This window comes from Ursus maritimus, unplaced genomic scaffold, assembly GCF_017311325.1.
Source record: "Ursus maritimus isolate PB19 unplaced genomic scaffold, ASM1731132v1 scaffold_14, whole genome shotgun sequence".
Taxonomy (NCBI): Eukaryota; Metazoa; Chordata; class Mammalia; order Carnivora; family Ursidae; genus Ursus; species Ursus maritimus.
Genome location: NW_024423786.1, coordinates 6,332,497 through 6,348,886, shown reverse-complemented (window position 1 = coordinate 6,348,886; position 16,390 = coordinate 6,332,497). Strand labels below are relative to the sequence as shown.

Here is a 16,390-nt window from a genome sequence, read left to right as displayed (position 1 = left end):
TGGAAAGAGAACTACCCAAGTATGTATCCTGGACCCTCCATTTATTGGCTTTGTGACCTTGGATAAAGTACTTATATGTGACTCAGCAGAGATGACAATGGCACCCCTCTCCTAGGGTTATTATGAGAATTAAATGAAGAACCTAAAATGTAGTATATATATAATGTATCATAAATGCTCAAAAGAGGTTACCTATTATTAAGTAAGTAAGCCGTCTCCGGGCTTGGGTTCCCTACGAACTCTGGCTTCGAGGTCATCACTCCCTTTTCTAAAGATCAGCGCCTTGCCAGGATTATACTGCAACCCTGGAAGCCAAGTAATTGGATTCCGGAAATTCCTTAGTAAGAAAGAAGGAAAGGAGTGGAGAGGGGAAAACAGTATAAACAAGCCTGGGTTATGGTATAGAAGCAAATTACCCCCACATTTATCTTCTTATCATTTGAATGTCACAGAATCATAGCATAGGAGCCTAGTTGATATTCATAATAATGGACCTGAACCATAAATAAAGTTATATTTAAGTCAGTATTCCACATATTGTTAAAGAGAGCTAGAAATGTAATGTATAAGAACTATTTCTGTAGAAATGACTAAAATAATGGTGCCTGGGTAGCTCAGTCAGTTTAGTATCTGACTCTTGATTTCGGCTCAGGTCATGATCCTGAGGTCTTAGGGAATCTTCTTTAGGATTCTCTCCCTCCCTCTGCCCTTCCCCCCTGGCTCCCCCCTCCGGAAATCAATAAATAAATCTTTTTTTTTTTTTTTTTTTTTTTTTTTTTTAAAAAAAACAAAAAAAAATTTTAAAAAAAAAAAAAAGAAATACTTGAGGGAACATTCAGTAGATACTAACTAAGAATGCCAAAATATATAGCAAAGAAATGACTAAAATAAACAGTGTGACAGTTTTAAGTCAGTTCTTTCTCTGGATCTCAGTTTCTCCACCTAACTAAAATAAACAGTGTGACAATTTTAAGTCAGTTCTTTCTCTGGATCTCAGTTTCTCCACCTATAATATGAGATAGATCTAAATACCTTTTGAGCTCTGAAAATTTCTTTGAGTAGAATACATCCATCCTAACTCATGCTGGATAAATGGGAGCTTCTGGGATAATAGACTTACACTGGGCATCCAAGTTGAGAATAGCCCGCCTGCTGTGGGATGCTGTGGGTGTTTTATACCTTCTGTAGCTGGCTCTCATGTGTTAAAACTCTGGGCAAGTACAAGAATCTGTTTCTGTACATCAGGAATGTTAGTCACCAGAGAATTACAGTAGGGTAATTAAGAGAACAAAGATTAATTGCTTGTTAGAGATACAAGCCCATTATTTAAATGTTGTACTTAATGAGAGTTCATAAAAAAAGATTTTCCTGGTTAAAAAAATATCAGACCTGTGGTTAGGTTTTATGATTTTGTAGAGCTTAGGGATTAGCAGATTGTTGTTTGTCCCTGCCCTAGAGGAAGAGGGACAGGTAGCCCTTTTCTTCCCTTTAACCCTGAGAAATACAGAGACCATCTGGTTGCAGCTTAAAGAACTTGTGACAGAGTAAGACAGCCCAATGCTACCCAGGCACGATAAACAAAAATGGGTTGTTCTGGGATTCTGTGAGGATCCCTTAAGTACTTTTATAAATAGAAGTGTGCAAAACTCTCTTGGCCTTCTACAAGGAAGTCATTTTGAACTAGAATGCAGAGGAGACCTGAGTTCAGCCTTGTCCTCACTACTGACTTACCAAGTAACCTTGGGTAGATATCTTCTTGTTTCTGTGCCTCAGCATCTTCATGTGTAAAATGAAGGACTGAACAAAAAAAACTACTAAGATGTCTTCTAGCAATGAAATTTAGATTATACAGAAATGATATCTGAAGCATAAAAGTTCAATAACAAAGAGAAATCACCAAAAAAACTTTCCACCCCACAGAAAGCATTAGCTCTTGTTTGGTACAAGTCCTTTACTTTCCAAGCATTACATATTGCAATTTAAATATTCTCAAGAAAAATCTGGAAGCTATCAGAGTCAAGTCAAGAAACATAGTAAGGAGTGAGCTTTCCTAAATATAGGGGCTCCTGCCAAAATCCCTAGTAGTAAAGCCAGAGTGACTCAAGGATAAGCTTTTCTCTGATAAGCTTTTCTCTGCTCAGGATCACATTCAAAGCTACAACAGGATGTGGAAAGTACACTGTCGCTGGGAGTCAGGATACTCAGGGGTTAGTCCTACTCTGTCATAACATTATGTGACCTTGGGTAAGTCATTCCCTATCTCTAGACCTCTGGTTCCTCACTTCTAGAATTAGGTTGAATCAGTTGATATCCAGATCCCTTTCAATTCTAAGGTCACATGAAACCTGGAGTCTGCCCAATTGTGAAGTCTGAGTACAGTCCTCTATAAGACTGCCCTTTCTCCTGACACGAACAAAAAGTTCAGAGTTCCCAAGAATTCTCTGGAAGGACTCATATAATTTACTGCAAGCTCTTATACTCACAGGTGCATTATAGGAAAGGATACAGATCAAAAATAAACCAAAAGAAGATGCACAGGGCAGAGTCTGGGAGTGTTCCAAGCATGAGGATTCCATTGTCCTAACCTCCTAGCATCCATGTTTAAAGGTACATATGGTGCCAATCAGGGAAGCTCATCTGAGATTCAGTGTTCACAGTTTTCCTTGGCTTTCATGTCATAGGCATGCTTGATTGATTGATCACCTTGAAATTGGTCTCCAGCATCCCCATCCGTGAAAGTCAGGTTAATGCCATGTGGCCCCAGGGACCACTGTGATTCCCCTCATCAGCATATATTACCAAGTGTGGTCTGAGGGGCTCTCACCACAAATAAAAAGACACTCCTTTTACTCAGGAAATTTGAAGAATTTAGACTTATCTCCCAGGAGTGGAGGGACAAAGGCCAGATTTCTCTTTGGGCAAGGCCAAATTCTTTACTATAACATGATAAAGGGACAGCTGGGTGGCTCAGTCGGTTAAGCGTCTGCCTTCGGCTCAGGTCATGTTCTCAGAGTCCTGGGATCCAGTTCTGCATCAGGTTCCTTTCTCAATGGGGAGCCTGCTTCTCCCTCTGCCTCTGCCTCTCCCCCTGCTTGTGCTCTCTCTCTCTCTGATAAATAAATAAAACCTTAAAATATATATATACATGATTAAATTAATTTAGCAAATGTCTCTCAAATACTTTTAGCCCTTTGTGTACAAGGGCTATGCTTTATTCAGCTGTGTTTCCACTGACTAGCACAGGCCTAGCTCAACATGTGTGCTTAAAATTAGTTAATATACTTAAGGCCACAGCGATGAATGAGATACAGTCCCTGTCCAAAAATTGTTTATATTCTAAATTGAAATCATGACTGACTTCAAAGAGGTTGTCACCATTTGTCAGATGGTACCTCCTTGTATTCTCTGTTAGTTTCCTCCTGAACCCTGTGCCCTGACTCCAGGCCACGCCAAAGACAAAGTATACCACAGTCTGTCACATTTGGCAAAACACTGCAACTTGGGCTTGACGTCATGACTGTACTGGTCGTATTTCCACCTCCCATTTCTCCCTGATGGTAGTACATTTCCACTGCTTATGATTGAGGAGACATTTCAGTCATCCTGGCTCTAGGCCCGTGGAGTTGTCAGACCAAATTGCATCCGTGTTCCCACTATTACATCTGCCAGATTATCTGCATCTTTAGCCACATGAATCTCTTCTAAGGCCCACCCTCCATGGGTGATCTGGATCCCACCTTCTTTTTGCTCTCATGTTATCCCTCTCTTCTCTATCATCAATTTCTTCTTTTCTAGAAAATTATCACATCCACCTATAAACATCTCTCATTTAGAAAAATAAATTAAAAGCCAATCCCACCATCCCACTGAAATTGCTCTTGTCAAAGTGACTCCATGTCACCTAGTTCTCATCTTCCCATCTTCTTATCTTGCGTGATTTCTCGGTAGTCTTGATGCAATTGCCCACTCTCCCTCCTTGAAACACTTTCCTTTCTAGGCCTCAGTGATCCTGTTCTTGCCTAGTTTTCATTCCACCTCATTGGTTTCTCTTTCTCACCACCTTTGCTGGCCCCTCCACTTTTGCTAAACCTCCACATGTCAGTACCTGGAACTTGGTCTGTGCACTTTCCTTGGTGATCTCAGCTAACCCATATCTATCTCTTGTCCTGACGACTCCTTGAACTCCAGATTCATATTTCTAACTCTTGCTTGACATCTTTATTTGCATGTCTAAAGGCATCCTAAATATAACATGGCCAAAGCAGAACTCTTTTTTTTTCCGCTTAAATTTGTCCTCCCTTCAATTTTCCCCAAGCAATTCATTTAGGCCCCTACCTGCTTCTTTGCCTTCATACCATCCTAGCTCTTCCTCACTGGTAAGGGCCTTTGTATGAGCTGTGTCCTCTATCTGAAATGCTCTTCCCCTTGTTTTTGTATGGCTGGCTCCTTCATGACAGTCTAACTGAAATTTCTTCAACCATCCAATACAAAGTTACCACCTAATCACTGTAGGGGGTCTCTTCACTGCTGTATCTCTAAGGTCTGCAGAATAGCTAGCACCTCGTAGCCATTGAATACATCAGGGGTATACTAAGGAGGGTGCAGTCAGGGGGCGCCTGGGTGGCACAGCGGTTAAGCGTCTGCCTTCGGCTCAGGGCGTGATCCCGGCGATCTGGGATCGAGCCCCACATCAGGCTCTTCTGCTATGAGCCTGCTTCTTCCTCTCCCACTCCCCCTGCTTGTGTTCCCTCTCTCGCTGGCTGTCTCTATCTCTGTCAAATAAATAAAAAAAATCTTTAAAAAAAAAAAAAAAAAGGAGGGTGCAGTCAGTCATCAGTAGGAGAGTTAAACAACAGTAACAAAACTATGTCTGCCTGCTTTTTATTATGATCATGTGATAGCAATTCTATGCAAATGACAGTGATTAAAATATTCCTCCTACCGAGATAAACCACTCCCCTTCTCCTGCCCTAGATATGGCATTGCAGTTCATATTTGTTGAATGAGTTCCCGGATGGAATAAGTGTCTTTAACAGCCCTTGCAGCATATTGGAGTTGGTGTCAGGATCCTATGAGCGATTTTGGTAGTGTACAAATGGGAGGGATACAAACCAAGGGATATTACCTGGGTCCCAGCCAGAACTCTGCATGGTGCACTGAGCCCTTAGCTGCTGTCACTAAGTTACATTCCATTCCTCACAATCAAGCCCCTCTTGCTGGCCTCTTTCTTCTGTGGCTTTGGCAGCTCAGGCTTAAAGAGCTTCTGGCCTGAGTCACAAGCCCTAAGAGCTATTTTTTGCCCAGTATTCTAGGTCAAGACCAGGATGGACAATGACTAGTCATATATCTACCTTTCTCTTTCTCCCTCTCTATCCTTGTCTGCAGCTCCACCCTTACAGCTTTCATTTCTTTGACTCTAGAAGAACCCCTAAAGGAGGTTGAAGGGGAGATTAGTAGAGGGCACACCTTGCCTTGTCAGCTAGCCCCCTAGCCTGAGATGGATTAATTATAGAAAACAAAGAGCAAAGTCATTGGAGTGGGCCGAGGCTAGCTGCTTGCCCAGTTCAAAGGGGTAGAGATGGGGGTGTAAGAGGCACTGGCTATGTTGCTGAAAGTAGGGAGGCGAGTGGCAAAACCTTATCTGGCTAATGACAACTTGGTCTCAGCCTAGCTGATTGCCAGGTTTTGTGCTACCCTAAGAGTTGGCCAGGGCAAGTGACTCCATCGGCTCTGAAGTGCTTCAGGGAGACTGTTCTCAAGGTGGCAGTGACACCTGGTGGCCATTGATGGCCAAAGCCTCCAGGCTATATACCTTCGAAAAGTCCCTATAGGCCCTGCTCTCCCATCCCCCACACACCTTGGGATCTGTCTTCTGGGATCCGAGCTGGGCCTTATAACCCAGGGCTCTAGAGAGGTGTACACTGCTCCTGAGACTGTTGGGAATCAGGGAGAGAACTTCAACTAGACAAAGCTTTCAAGTCATGCCAGTAGAGGTGGCATCCTGGTGCTCTCCTTTGTGTGGCTAATCTTCTTTTCATTTTCCATTACACTACTTCCACTTTTGTTATTTTCCTGTAAAGTCTTCCAGAGTAAAAGGGCTGAATTGCTAATGCAGAGATTTTAGACACTAATGAACTTTCTATTTGGCTTGTGGGTTATACCCATGAGGAGTGATTCTAAGACAGCCTTTGGAAGCATTAGTACACATGTGGTGTCCAGGAGGAAGATGAGCCTCTTCCCCTACCTTGAGCAGGTCAGATCACACCTGCAATGTTGTCTCCAGTCTGAGGGTCACAGTATAACAAGGACATCCTCTAACTCTAACTAGAATGTGCTCAACGAAAAGAACCAGGAGGTTGAGGCTTTTGGCAAATCTTTGAGTAAAAGTTAAAGGAGCTCCAGTTGAATAGCAATAGTCCCAAGAAGCCCATGACTTGGTGCCTTCAGCTTTCTGGTGGCTGTCATGGGAGAGGACTGGTGCCAAAAGGCAAACTTGCTAGAAGACAGGAGTAAACTCTCTAACACTAGGAGAGGAAATGGCTACTTTGAGAAGTGGTATGCGGCTGCCACATCATCACTGATGTTCATTCGGGGGGCAAGGTGGGCCGCTTGTCAGGGATATGGTAAAAGGGTGGGCTGGGGGCTAGGACTGTTGGAGCAGGTAACTTAAAATCTCCTTCCAGATCTAAGATGACATGTGGTAGCCTCAGACCTGGAAAGGGCAGCGATGAGACTTTAGAATTGAAGGACTGAGATCCATAAACCTGTAGCCTCTGACCTCTGGTAGGACGTTGTACCAGTCCTTTATACTGGCTTTCTGGGCTAAAGAGATACTCAAAACATTTCCAGACAGGTCTTTCCACCTACAGAGGCTTGAAAAGATGAAGTCTCTTGAGTACAGGACACCAAGACTGAGAAGGGGTTTCACTGGGGTCTAAAGTGCAATGCAGTTTGGGGAAGGGACACAGCTCAGATCCCGAACATGGGACTAAGAAGGACTTACATAGCTTAGAAGAAGTAAATTTAGGACAAATGAAAGGCCTTCCTGCTTCCCACAGCAGGACTGGCTTTAGGGAGTTTGTTCCCCAGTGAGTGTAAGCTGAAAATGTGAGGAGATTTGAGGCAGGTTCAGATAAAGTCACTAGTGACCAGATCCCTTAGCAGACTATTAAGGGAAACTGACTATTTTGGGGATGTCTTAACTTTTAAGGGACATCTTTAATCACTTGAAGCTGACATTCTGACCTCGGGTGACCTGGCCCTTAGTGCCCCCATAGGTCTCATGGACTGTCCCCCTGGGACACTTCTTGTGTCCTTAGGAAATCACTGATTATGGGAGGGCCCCAATCCAGGAGATGAGCTCTGCCCTCAGAGTAGCAATTTCCCTCATGAAAGGAGGAGGAGGAGGAGCTCATCCTTGGGAACCTTTCATAACCTTTCAGAGGAAGAAAGGTGGGCACTGGTAACTGCTGGAGTGATCTCAGAGAAATCCCAAGGTGCCAGAAAACATGCTTTACCCTTTGCTCTGACTGAACCTACAACCTCCCAACCACATTCCTTCCTGCTGCCTCATTCCCCCTGGGGTCCTAGACCGGGGAACGGAGCCTGGGGGAGCTGATCAGAATAGCTCTGTGGCGTGTCCGGCAAGGAGCTTGGCCTGGCCTCTTTCCTGGGGCCAGACCCTGAGACCCTTTCCCAATTTCCTGTCTCAGATATGCTGAGCAAGCACAGGCCTTCCTCCTTGGTGGGGGCAGCTGGACTCAAGCCAAAAACTCTCTAAAGTTGAGTCACTCAGTGACTCTTTCCTTCCTCAGCTTTCATCTCTGCTGGGACCTCAGATAGGAGCTCCTGTCTCCCAGCTTGTCTGCTGAAAGCCACAGGATAGCAAATTAAAGGTGGCTTTGACAAAACCCCACAAATCCTCATCCATGGGCTTGGTTTCTCTCCTAGACAAGTGATTTCCTGTCCATTCACCTTTAGAGCTAATATTTATTGTTCTGAAATGACTCTTCTGCATCTTCAGGGACCTCACTGGAACAAGTCAGTGATATGCAGAGGGCATGATATAACCTAGCCCAGAATCCCCTACATACTGAGCTATTATGCACCAGGTGACAGGAAGCCACCCAACAATACTTGGATCTCCATCAATGCATTAAATTCTAGAGCTTCGTTGGAGCTGCATTCCTTTGGATTGATAGTTATTATTATTTAAATAATAGTAATGGTGCTCACTTATATCATTGCTTTGCCTAGCACTGTACAGTTTACAAAGCACAGACATTACTTTGAGCCTCACCATCCTTACATGAGATGGTATATCTATTTCATGCATAACCAAAGAGAATGCAAATGACTTGTCCAAAGTCATACAGTTTATAAGCAGGAGAGCTGAATCTTCTGGTTTCCAGTTTAGGGAGTGGTCTACAACACTATGCACTATGCCTTTTTCATGTCCCCACCAGACCACTGGGGAAGGTAAAAATGGAGAGAGCTGGGCCTTCATGACCTTGTGTAAGGGAAACCCTTGCTTTCCTTCTCCTGACAACCAAGTGCTAAACCTGCCAACCTAGAGGAGTTTCTGAGCTACACCTGCCTTTCCTGCCTCTCTGACTTCTCAGATTGCTAAAACCCAGTGGTTCAGCAAAGTGAGATACCAGCCCAACCGGCTTTGATGGAAAGCAGTAGCACACTCTACTTGCCAAGCCCCTCGAAGCCTGTGCCTGCAGACACCTCTGCTCAGGCCCAATAGCCCTGGGGTCTTGCTGGGCTCAAGACTCTGCAGCTAACAAGGGCTTGTATCCTATCTCAGACACCTAAAGAACTGAAAAATACATGAAAGAATTAATGGAAACCCAGAACCAGAGAGCCTGTAGAAGTCATCTGCCTGCAACTTCGTGACCTCCTCCATAGCATCTCTCTGACGAGTTTGTCCTGGCCCTGCTTAAACACCTCTAAGGCCTGGAGGCCAGGAAGCTCACTACTACCCAAGTCATCCTTGACCTTGATCAGATTTACATTTGACTAACTTTGATCTACTACTCAGTCCTAGGTGCTTCCATGGTTACCTCACTTAATCCTTCCAATTGGTCTATTTGAGGAACTGAGACTCAGAAATTAAGTAACTTTCCCAAAGTCACAGGAGGAAAGATGTCATTTCCGTACTTCTCACCATCCTATCTGCTCCGGGTACCCACTTATTCCCCACGTACCCATTTTAATTCCACTAGTGTCCCCCTTAAAGAAACACCCAGAACGTTGCAGCGCTTTCTTGTGAGGCTTATCAGATAAAAGAGCAAAGGACCTGTGCCCTCCCCTCTTTGAGACACTGAAGCCCCTCTAGCTGCATCAAATTTTTGGCAGCAGCATTATAAATGGAGACCTTCTGAGCTCATTGTCATTCTATAAAGCCACAGTTGTTTAGTTTTTTGTGTGTTTGTTTTCCCTTTATGCTGCTGTAAAGGCCATTTATTCCCCCTTCTTTTTTGAGTGCATCTGAGCACAAGCATTGGACTACATATTCTTACCTGTTTTAGTCAACTCAACTTCCTGAGGGAAACTGCAGCTCAGTCTGGCCATGGGCTCCTGTTGCGGGTTGGCTACAGGCCAGACTTTGGCAGTGACGCCAGAGTGGCCAGACTTCTGTGGAATTCAGCATCTCAGGCAGTTCTTGGTGACTGGAGACAGATCCCATGGTAGCCAAACCCCACGGGAATAGCCCTCAGCCCCAACAGATGGATGGCTTGTGGGTGGAGCCAGAGAGTCTCAGCCTAGCAACAGATAGTCCTAGGGGACTCTTCTCCTACCCCTCATAGTCCCTGGGAAGTCTTTAGTCCACAACCTCTGTGGAGCCAGGAAAGGGTGAAGCTCCCTAGGCGCCAGACAAGGGTGGCCAAGGCATATTCCCAGGCTCCAGCTCAAAGGACTGCCTCTGGGAGCTCTTCCTCTGAAGCTTTTGGAAGGAACTTTTGGGCTCAGTTCATCCATGTCTTATATATATATTTCTGAGGCTGAGGAGAGCCAGGGCCAGCCTTCACTGGTATGATTACCCCTGTCAGCTTATCCAATGAGAATCCGGAGTTCTACCATTGAAACTTAGTCTATGGGATTTTAAAGTATTCCCCCCCCCACCCCTGAATCATAAATTGTCAGGATAGAAGGAACCATAGTGTTCACCTAATCTATCTCATATTTAGCGAAGGAATATTCTCTACATTATCTTTGTCCTAATTCTCTAGCCTCTGCATGAATACACCCACCTCCCAATATAGCCTCTTCCACTGATTTTACTATAGAAAGTTCTTCCCATAACTAAAATTCTATCTTTCTGGAGCTTTTGCCCATTGGCCCTAGTTCTGCTCTCTTGTTATTTGGTCTTCCATAACCCTATCTAAAAATGACAATTCTCTTGGAGGAGAACATCTTAAGCTGTTCCTGACCAATGTCTGAGGTGATTGGCAGCCATCAGTGGTTTGGGGTGAGGCTCCAGGAAAGGAGAGTGGCAAGAGACAGTCTAATGACTCCACAAACTGTGTGAATTTTGCTGTCTTTCATCTGAGTATGATTCTCAGGCAATGAGAAACCATAACACTGATAGCTTGTCAGAGAGACCAGAGGAGGCTTTACAATCACAACTAAATAGAGTTCTCTGAAGCCTAGGAATAGAGCGCTGCAGGGGGTATTCCATCATGGGGGTAAGACTTGGGTAACAACAGAATTTCAGAGGAAATTTCCTCATCAATATCACCTTCATCTGTTGCATTTTACTTAGCACCTACTGGGGCCAGATGCTTATAGATATCTAGAGAGATGAATAGGTAGATAGATAGATAGATAGATAGATAGATAGATAGATAGATAGATAGATAATCTCACTTCACATCACAGAAATCTTGTGAAAAAAGGTGGGTACAGAGGGGTGAAATAACTTGCCCAAGGTCACAAAGCTAGTGCATGGCAGATCTGGATCTGAGGTCTTCCCAGCCCAAAGGCCCAAATTCCTTAGTCACTCTGCTGCCCAATCTTAAAAGACTTGCTGCTGGAGACCTAGGGAGCAGTGTATGTGTATGTGTGTTGGGGGTGGGGCTGAGGCCCAGCCCAGTCTTAGCATGTCAGAAGCACAGGTAGAAAAGCCACCCTGTTATCTGTGCACCCATTATCAAACACTATGTCCTGGCCCCAGACTTCACTAGTTGGCAACCAGGTCAAGAGAAAGAAGAGATCACAGTGGGAAAGAAGTCCTGGGCCTAAAGTGTCCCTGGGTTAGGCAGTCTTGATGGAAGCAATTTCTGCTTCTTTGAGGCTTGTTTTAACTTTACCTTCTGCATCTAACATATGGCACATATAGCAGGCCTCAAGTTTAATTCCCTAACCTGACCATTTTCAGAGCTGCTCCCTGGAGTGGATATCAAATACAACATGGTTTAACTTCTATGATTTAACAACATTTTTCTCTTAAAGACTTATACTCTAGTCCTTTTTGGATTTTCACCATTATTGTACTACATGTTCATTTATTTAACAAGCTTTTATTAAGGACCTCTTATATACTCAGCCCTGTGTTTGATGGTATTGGTAAAATGATGATAGTCTTGAATTTTCCAAAATATTCCTAATTCCAACTGTTTTAACTTTTTAAATAAATAGCTCCTGTTCCAGGCCATATATCCCTATTTTTCTTTGAAAACAAGGGGTATTGCATTTGTTAGGAATTCATGAGAAGATGAAGACACATAGTCTGTGCCCTGAAGGATCTGTCAGTCTTCTTCGGAGCATCATTCCAGTCTTTAGGATCACAACACCTCACTATGAAGACCCTCTTGAGTCTCCTAAGTGCTGTTTCAGGATTTTAGAGAAGAGATCACAGTCAAAGGGGGCAGTCAGAAGCGAAGATTTCATGGATGAGGTAGAAAGTGACTTAGATGTCTGGGATGTATTGGATGGGATTGCTAGAACAGGTGAAAAGGTATTCCTGGAGGGTAACATGGTGTGGCCTACCCTAGAGAATAAGGAGTGAGGGGTTGGGCCTGGAGGGAGCAAGTGTGTTTAGGACATGAGAGAGAGAGAAGGCCAGGAAGATCAATTCCAACCATACTGAAGCAAGTTTTAGATGTCAGCCTGAGGGATATGATTGTCATCCTGTTGGCAATGGGAAGAAAATGCGAGCATCAGGTTGCCTAGCCTCACAGCCCAGCTGCATCAGCCTTTACTGTGTAACCCTGGGTAAATTCCCTGAATTAGTTGGACCTCAGTTTCTTTGTCTAAAAATTAGGTATGTTGATAATAATAGCATCTACCTCATAGAGGTCTTATGAGGTTTGCGATAATTTATCAAAGTGTCCATCATGTTCCCTGGTACATACGTAGCGTTAGCTATAAGTTATTAGAGCAGTAAAGTGACACAATTAGGGAAGGAGTATAGGAGGACAGTAGGTAGGCACAGAAAGGATAGATTGGAGAGAGAGAAGACTAAAGCATGAGGAAACTATTCTGGTAGTAGTATAGTAGCAATAGTAGTAGTCTAGTAGTCTAAGCAAGATATAGTACAGGCTTGACCAGCAATGATCAGGAGAAGGCGGTGAATCTTAGATGTTGAGAGGGAAAAACTGACAGGTCTCGCTGTTGAATGGATGGCATGGTCTCTAGCTGGTGTATTGTGTATGGGTATTTCGGTGTCAGAGCTCAGACCAAGCACCGTGGATCCCATGACGGTGCTTGGAAGAAGGAGAGGGGAAGTATTGGTGTGCTTGCTGTGATCTGTGAGAGGGCGAGGATCGTAGATAGAACAGGCACCCTCTGATGTAGTGGCACTAAGGACATTTCAAAGGTCCCCTGCCTCCTACTGCCCCAATTCCTCTTAGTAGGATAGTTTTAGGTAATGTTGTTAAAGACCATGACACTGGAGAGGGTAACACTTCAGCTCTCCTTGAGTGGAGCTGAAAACAAGCCTTCACAGGCAGGAGAGGAGACTGATGGTGAGAATGGAAGGTCCGTAGGAAATGGGGAACAGGAAAAACAGTTTTCACGTGGGAATAGGGCTGAGGGGCACGTCACGAGGAAGGGAAGCACTGAAAGAGGAAGTGGGAGAATGCTGAAGACATGCTCAGCCCATTTCACAGCCTTGCCCCTTCAGCTCCCTCTGTGACATCAACATTGGCACACTTGGCAACACTTAGGCTTTATAGAGCATTTCCCTTGCACTGAATTTAAGCTCCAAATGCTCACTGCCTTTAATTCATATGTTAGACAAACTGAAGTCACATGCATCTTTGATCCTGTCAGGGCATAATCAGAATGATAGCTGGGAGGAGAGGAAGCATGGGAGTGGAGCCATGTTGTTGGATAAAATTCATTTATGCTATTTGAGAAGGAAAAACAGCTTGGCCTTGAGCACCTTTACAAGCATTAACATCTTATTCTTTTCCTCTGGGTAAGGGGGGTTTGGGGGAAACAGATGACTGCACCCTCCTTCAAGTCCTTCCCTATTGGAGTTCCAGCATACCCCAAAGAGTGGATCTGACCCCAGAGCCAGCCCCAGAGCTGATCCTACCCCAGAGTTAACTACACAAGGGAAGTGAGAGAAGTCTGGGCCCGTCGCCTGGTCCAGCCCCTGCTCCTGGGGCCCCTGCAATCACCTAAAGCCCAACCCACTCTCTGGAGTTTGGTGTTGATCCTCCCTTTCCTTCAGGAAGCTGGGCCTGTGAGTATGACGGGGAACTGGACAGCGGGTAGCCGCCAGAGAAAAAAACAGGTGCTATTAGAAGACTCAAAACTTCTAGACAGAATAAGTCTAAGAGGGAGGGTTTAGGGGGTCTCAGACAATGCCTATCAGCCCCAGACTGCCTAGACCTGTGCCCCAGCAATACCCCAGAGGTTGAGAACCCCTTTGAGATGTTTCTGGAACAGCAGAAGCCTCTAGGCTGGACCCCATGATCCCCATCAGATCCCACTGTGCCCATGCCACGGAGCCACAGTTTCTCTTTGGAATCTGTTCGGAGTTTTGTTTTTATCTCTTTTGCATTTTGTCTTCCAGAGTGGAACACTTAAGGATCCGGACTCGAGCAAGACCCCACCTCAGCGGCCAGCCCCCCAAGGTTGTTTACAGTATATTCTCGACTGTAATGGCATTGCAGTAGGGCCCAAACAAGTCCAAGCTTCTTAAAGTGATTGGTAGTTCATTTTTCAAAGCAGAAATTTTAAGCCAAAAACAAACAAGGGAAGAAAGGAAAGCGGGGAGGGGAGCAACAGACCCTCCCATTGGTGCCGTTTCTGCGTTCTTTCAATGCTGACTGGACTGTGTTTTCCTATGCAGTGTCAGCTCCCCTGTCTGGTTGTTTACCTGTTCCTGTTCGTGCTTGTAATGCTCACTTACGTTTCTCTGTATAACTTGTGATTCCAGGGCTGTTTGTCAACAGTGTACAAAAGAATTGTGCCTCTCCCAAGTCCAGTGTGACTCTATCTTCTGGGTGGTTTGATAGTATTTTTTAAAGTATTACACAATGTGGGGTGAAATAGGACTGGGGGGATGGACAGGGGAGAAACAAAGACCACAGAAATAAAACCCAACTCCTCTCCTTCTCTCCCCCCCCCCAGGCTCAGATTAAAGCGCCCCCCCCACCCCCTGCTTACCTCCATGAATGTGCTTGGGATCTTCAATGAATTGTGCTTTTTGCTTCCTTTCTGCATGACTAGGGTAAATAGATAGAAGTTTAAGAGATTTTCAAGGTCTAATTTCCATTGCTTCATCCATTGAATCTGAAGGCATCCACCTTTTTCTCCATTTGCTAAAATTTGGTGCAGTTTGAGTTTATGTGAATAGGCTGGCTGTGCCTGTAGAGCTCTTGTGTTTTTAGTGATGACATGAAATATAAAGAACAAGCTATTTCCAGGAATGTGTTCTGTATTTTACATCCCAGTGTACCTTCTTTTTTATTATTAACTAATTAGCTACGAGATTAGACAAAAAAAAAAAAAAAAAAAATGGGGCCGCTGATGTGCAATATCAAAGTGAACTTGTATTTTCTGTGTGTTGATCTCAGTCCCCCTAAGTTGTTTCTTCTTTGTTGCTGTTTCTGAATTGGCCATATTATGCGCTTCTGTGGAACTGAGGCTGCTTTGTATTCCCCAAAGCCTGACCTATGTACAGAGATGATTCTTTAGCAATTTTGGACATAGGATGCAGGAAGCTACTGAAAGTCTGAGAAGGAGTTGACCATTCTGCTCTTGGCCTCTCCCTAGGCAATCATGAGACAAAAACTGAAATGTCCCATTTCACAGAGTGGGTACACTGCCTACAGAACTCTGAGGTGGACTCCTGCTTTCATTTTCAGCTGTTACAAGAGCCCTCCAGAGGCCAGAGAATGAGGAGTTTTATCTTTCCTGGGAAGAACTGTCTCTGATTTTAGCTCGTGTGTGTTTGGGGCGGAGGCTCCACAGCCATGGCTCTTGAAGAAAGAGTATATCTGTCTTCAGCCAGTTAGTCCTCTTTCGTCTGACATGCGGTTCCTGGACCGTGATGAGGCCGTTAATTAAATCAGGCCTCGGCTTCAGTGCCTCATCGTGCCATCTCCTAGCCGGGCTGGCACGGGCACTGAGCGTTCTCCTCTAGCGCTGTGGTCCGTGGGAGTTCATGCCAGCAGTTTGCATTTCAAAGAAGTGCTTCTAGCTCTACTGTTACATTCCTCTCACTTCCATACTGATATGTTACCGGTCTGGATTCCAGGTCTGAGGAATAAATAGTATTGATAGTATGATATATGTGTCAAGGGCACGTGCCCTAGTTTCTCCTTTGGTTGCTGGCAAATTCTGAGGCTACAGGGAAATGCGCTGAGTGTGAGTGTTCTCATCTGTGATCCCTTCCTTAGATGGTGATGGTGGTCAATCTGTTGTAAATATATACATAAATGCATTTATGCACTTCCAGGTGGGTTGCATAAGAATCAGGTCCTTAAATACCTCCCAATTTGATGAAATGGTAGAAAGGAATAAAGCAACATTTCCCAGAATGGAGGAATGCATTTTTATTTTTTATTTTTACTTTTTGTCCGAGTGGTGAGCTGATGGTGGTGTTGCTTCTCTGCATGTTATCAGTGTGAACATCCAGGTGCTTTTCATGTGACGTTTGTGAGCCACAAATACAACGTTGCCATTTGAATTCAGTCAGGCTCCAGGGTGGTGTTAGCCAAAGTTTCTCAGGTGGGGGAGAAACTGATTAGGGCTCCTACTGCCAAATGCAAGCAGGCAGCGTAACCTGACTATCATGGCCCTCAGGCAGCATGCTAAGGGACAACTCTGTGGCCTGGGGGACATCCATGTCACAGTATAGGATTGCTGTTCAGGTGTTTTGTACCCATTTCTTTTCTGATGTTGTCCCCTTTTTTTGTACCGATCC

General features: G+C 44.6%; 1 protein-coding gene across 1 annotated transcript in view; it reads left to right on the top strand.

Annotated features, from left to right (window-relative positions):
• Positions 1–16,390, top strand: part of SYN2 (synapsin II) — a 229,920-nt gene that overhangs the window by 208,110 nt on the left and 5,420 nt on the right. The window contains exon 11 of the mRNA XM_040628439.1: positions 14,033–14,093. Within this exon, the coding sequence (XP_040484373.1) occupies positions 14,033–14,093 (61 nt within the window). The remainder of the gene's footprint in view (positions 1–14,032; positions 14,094–16,390) is intronic.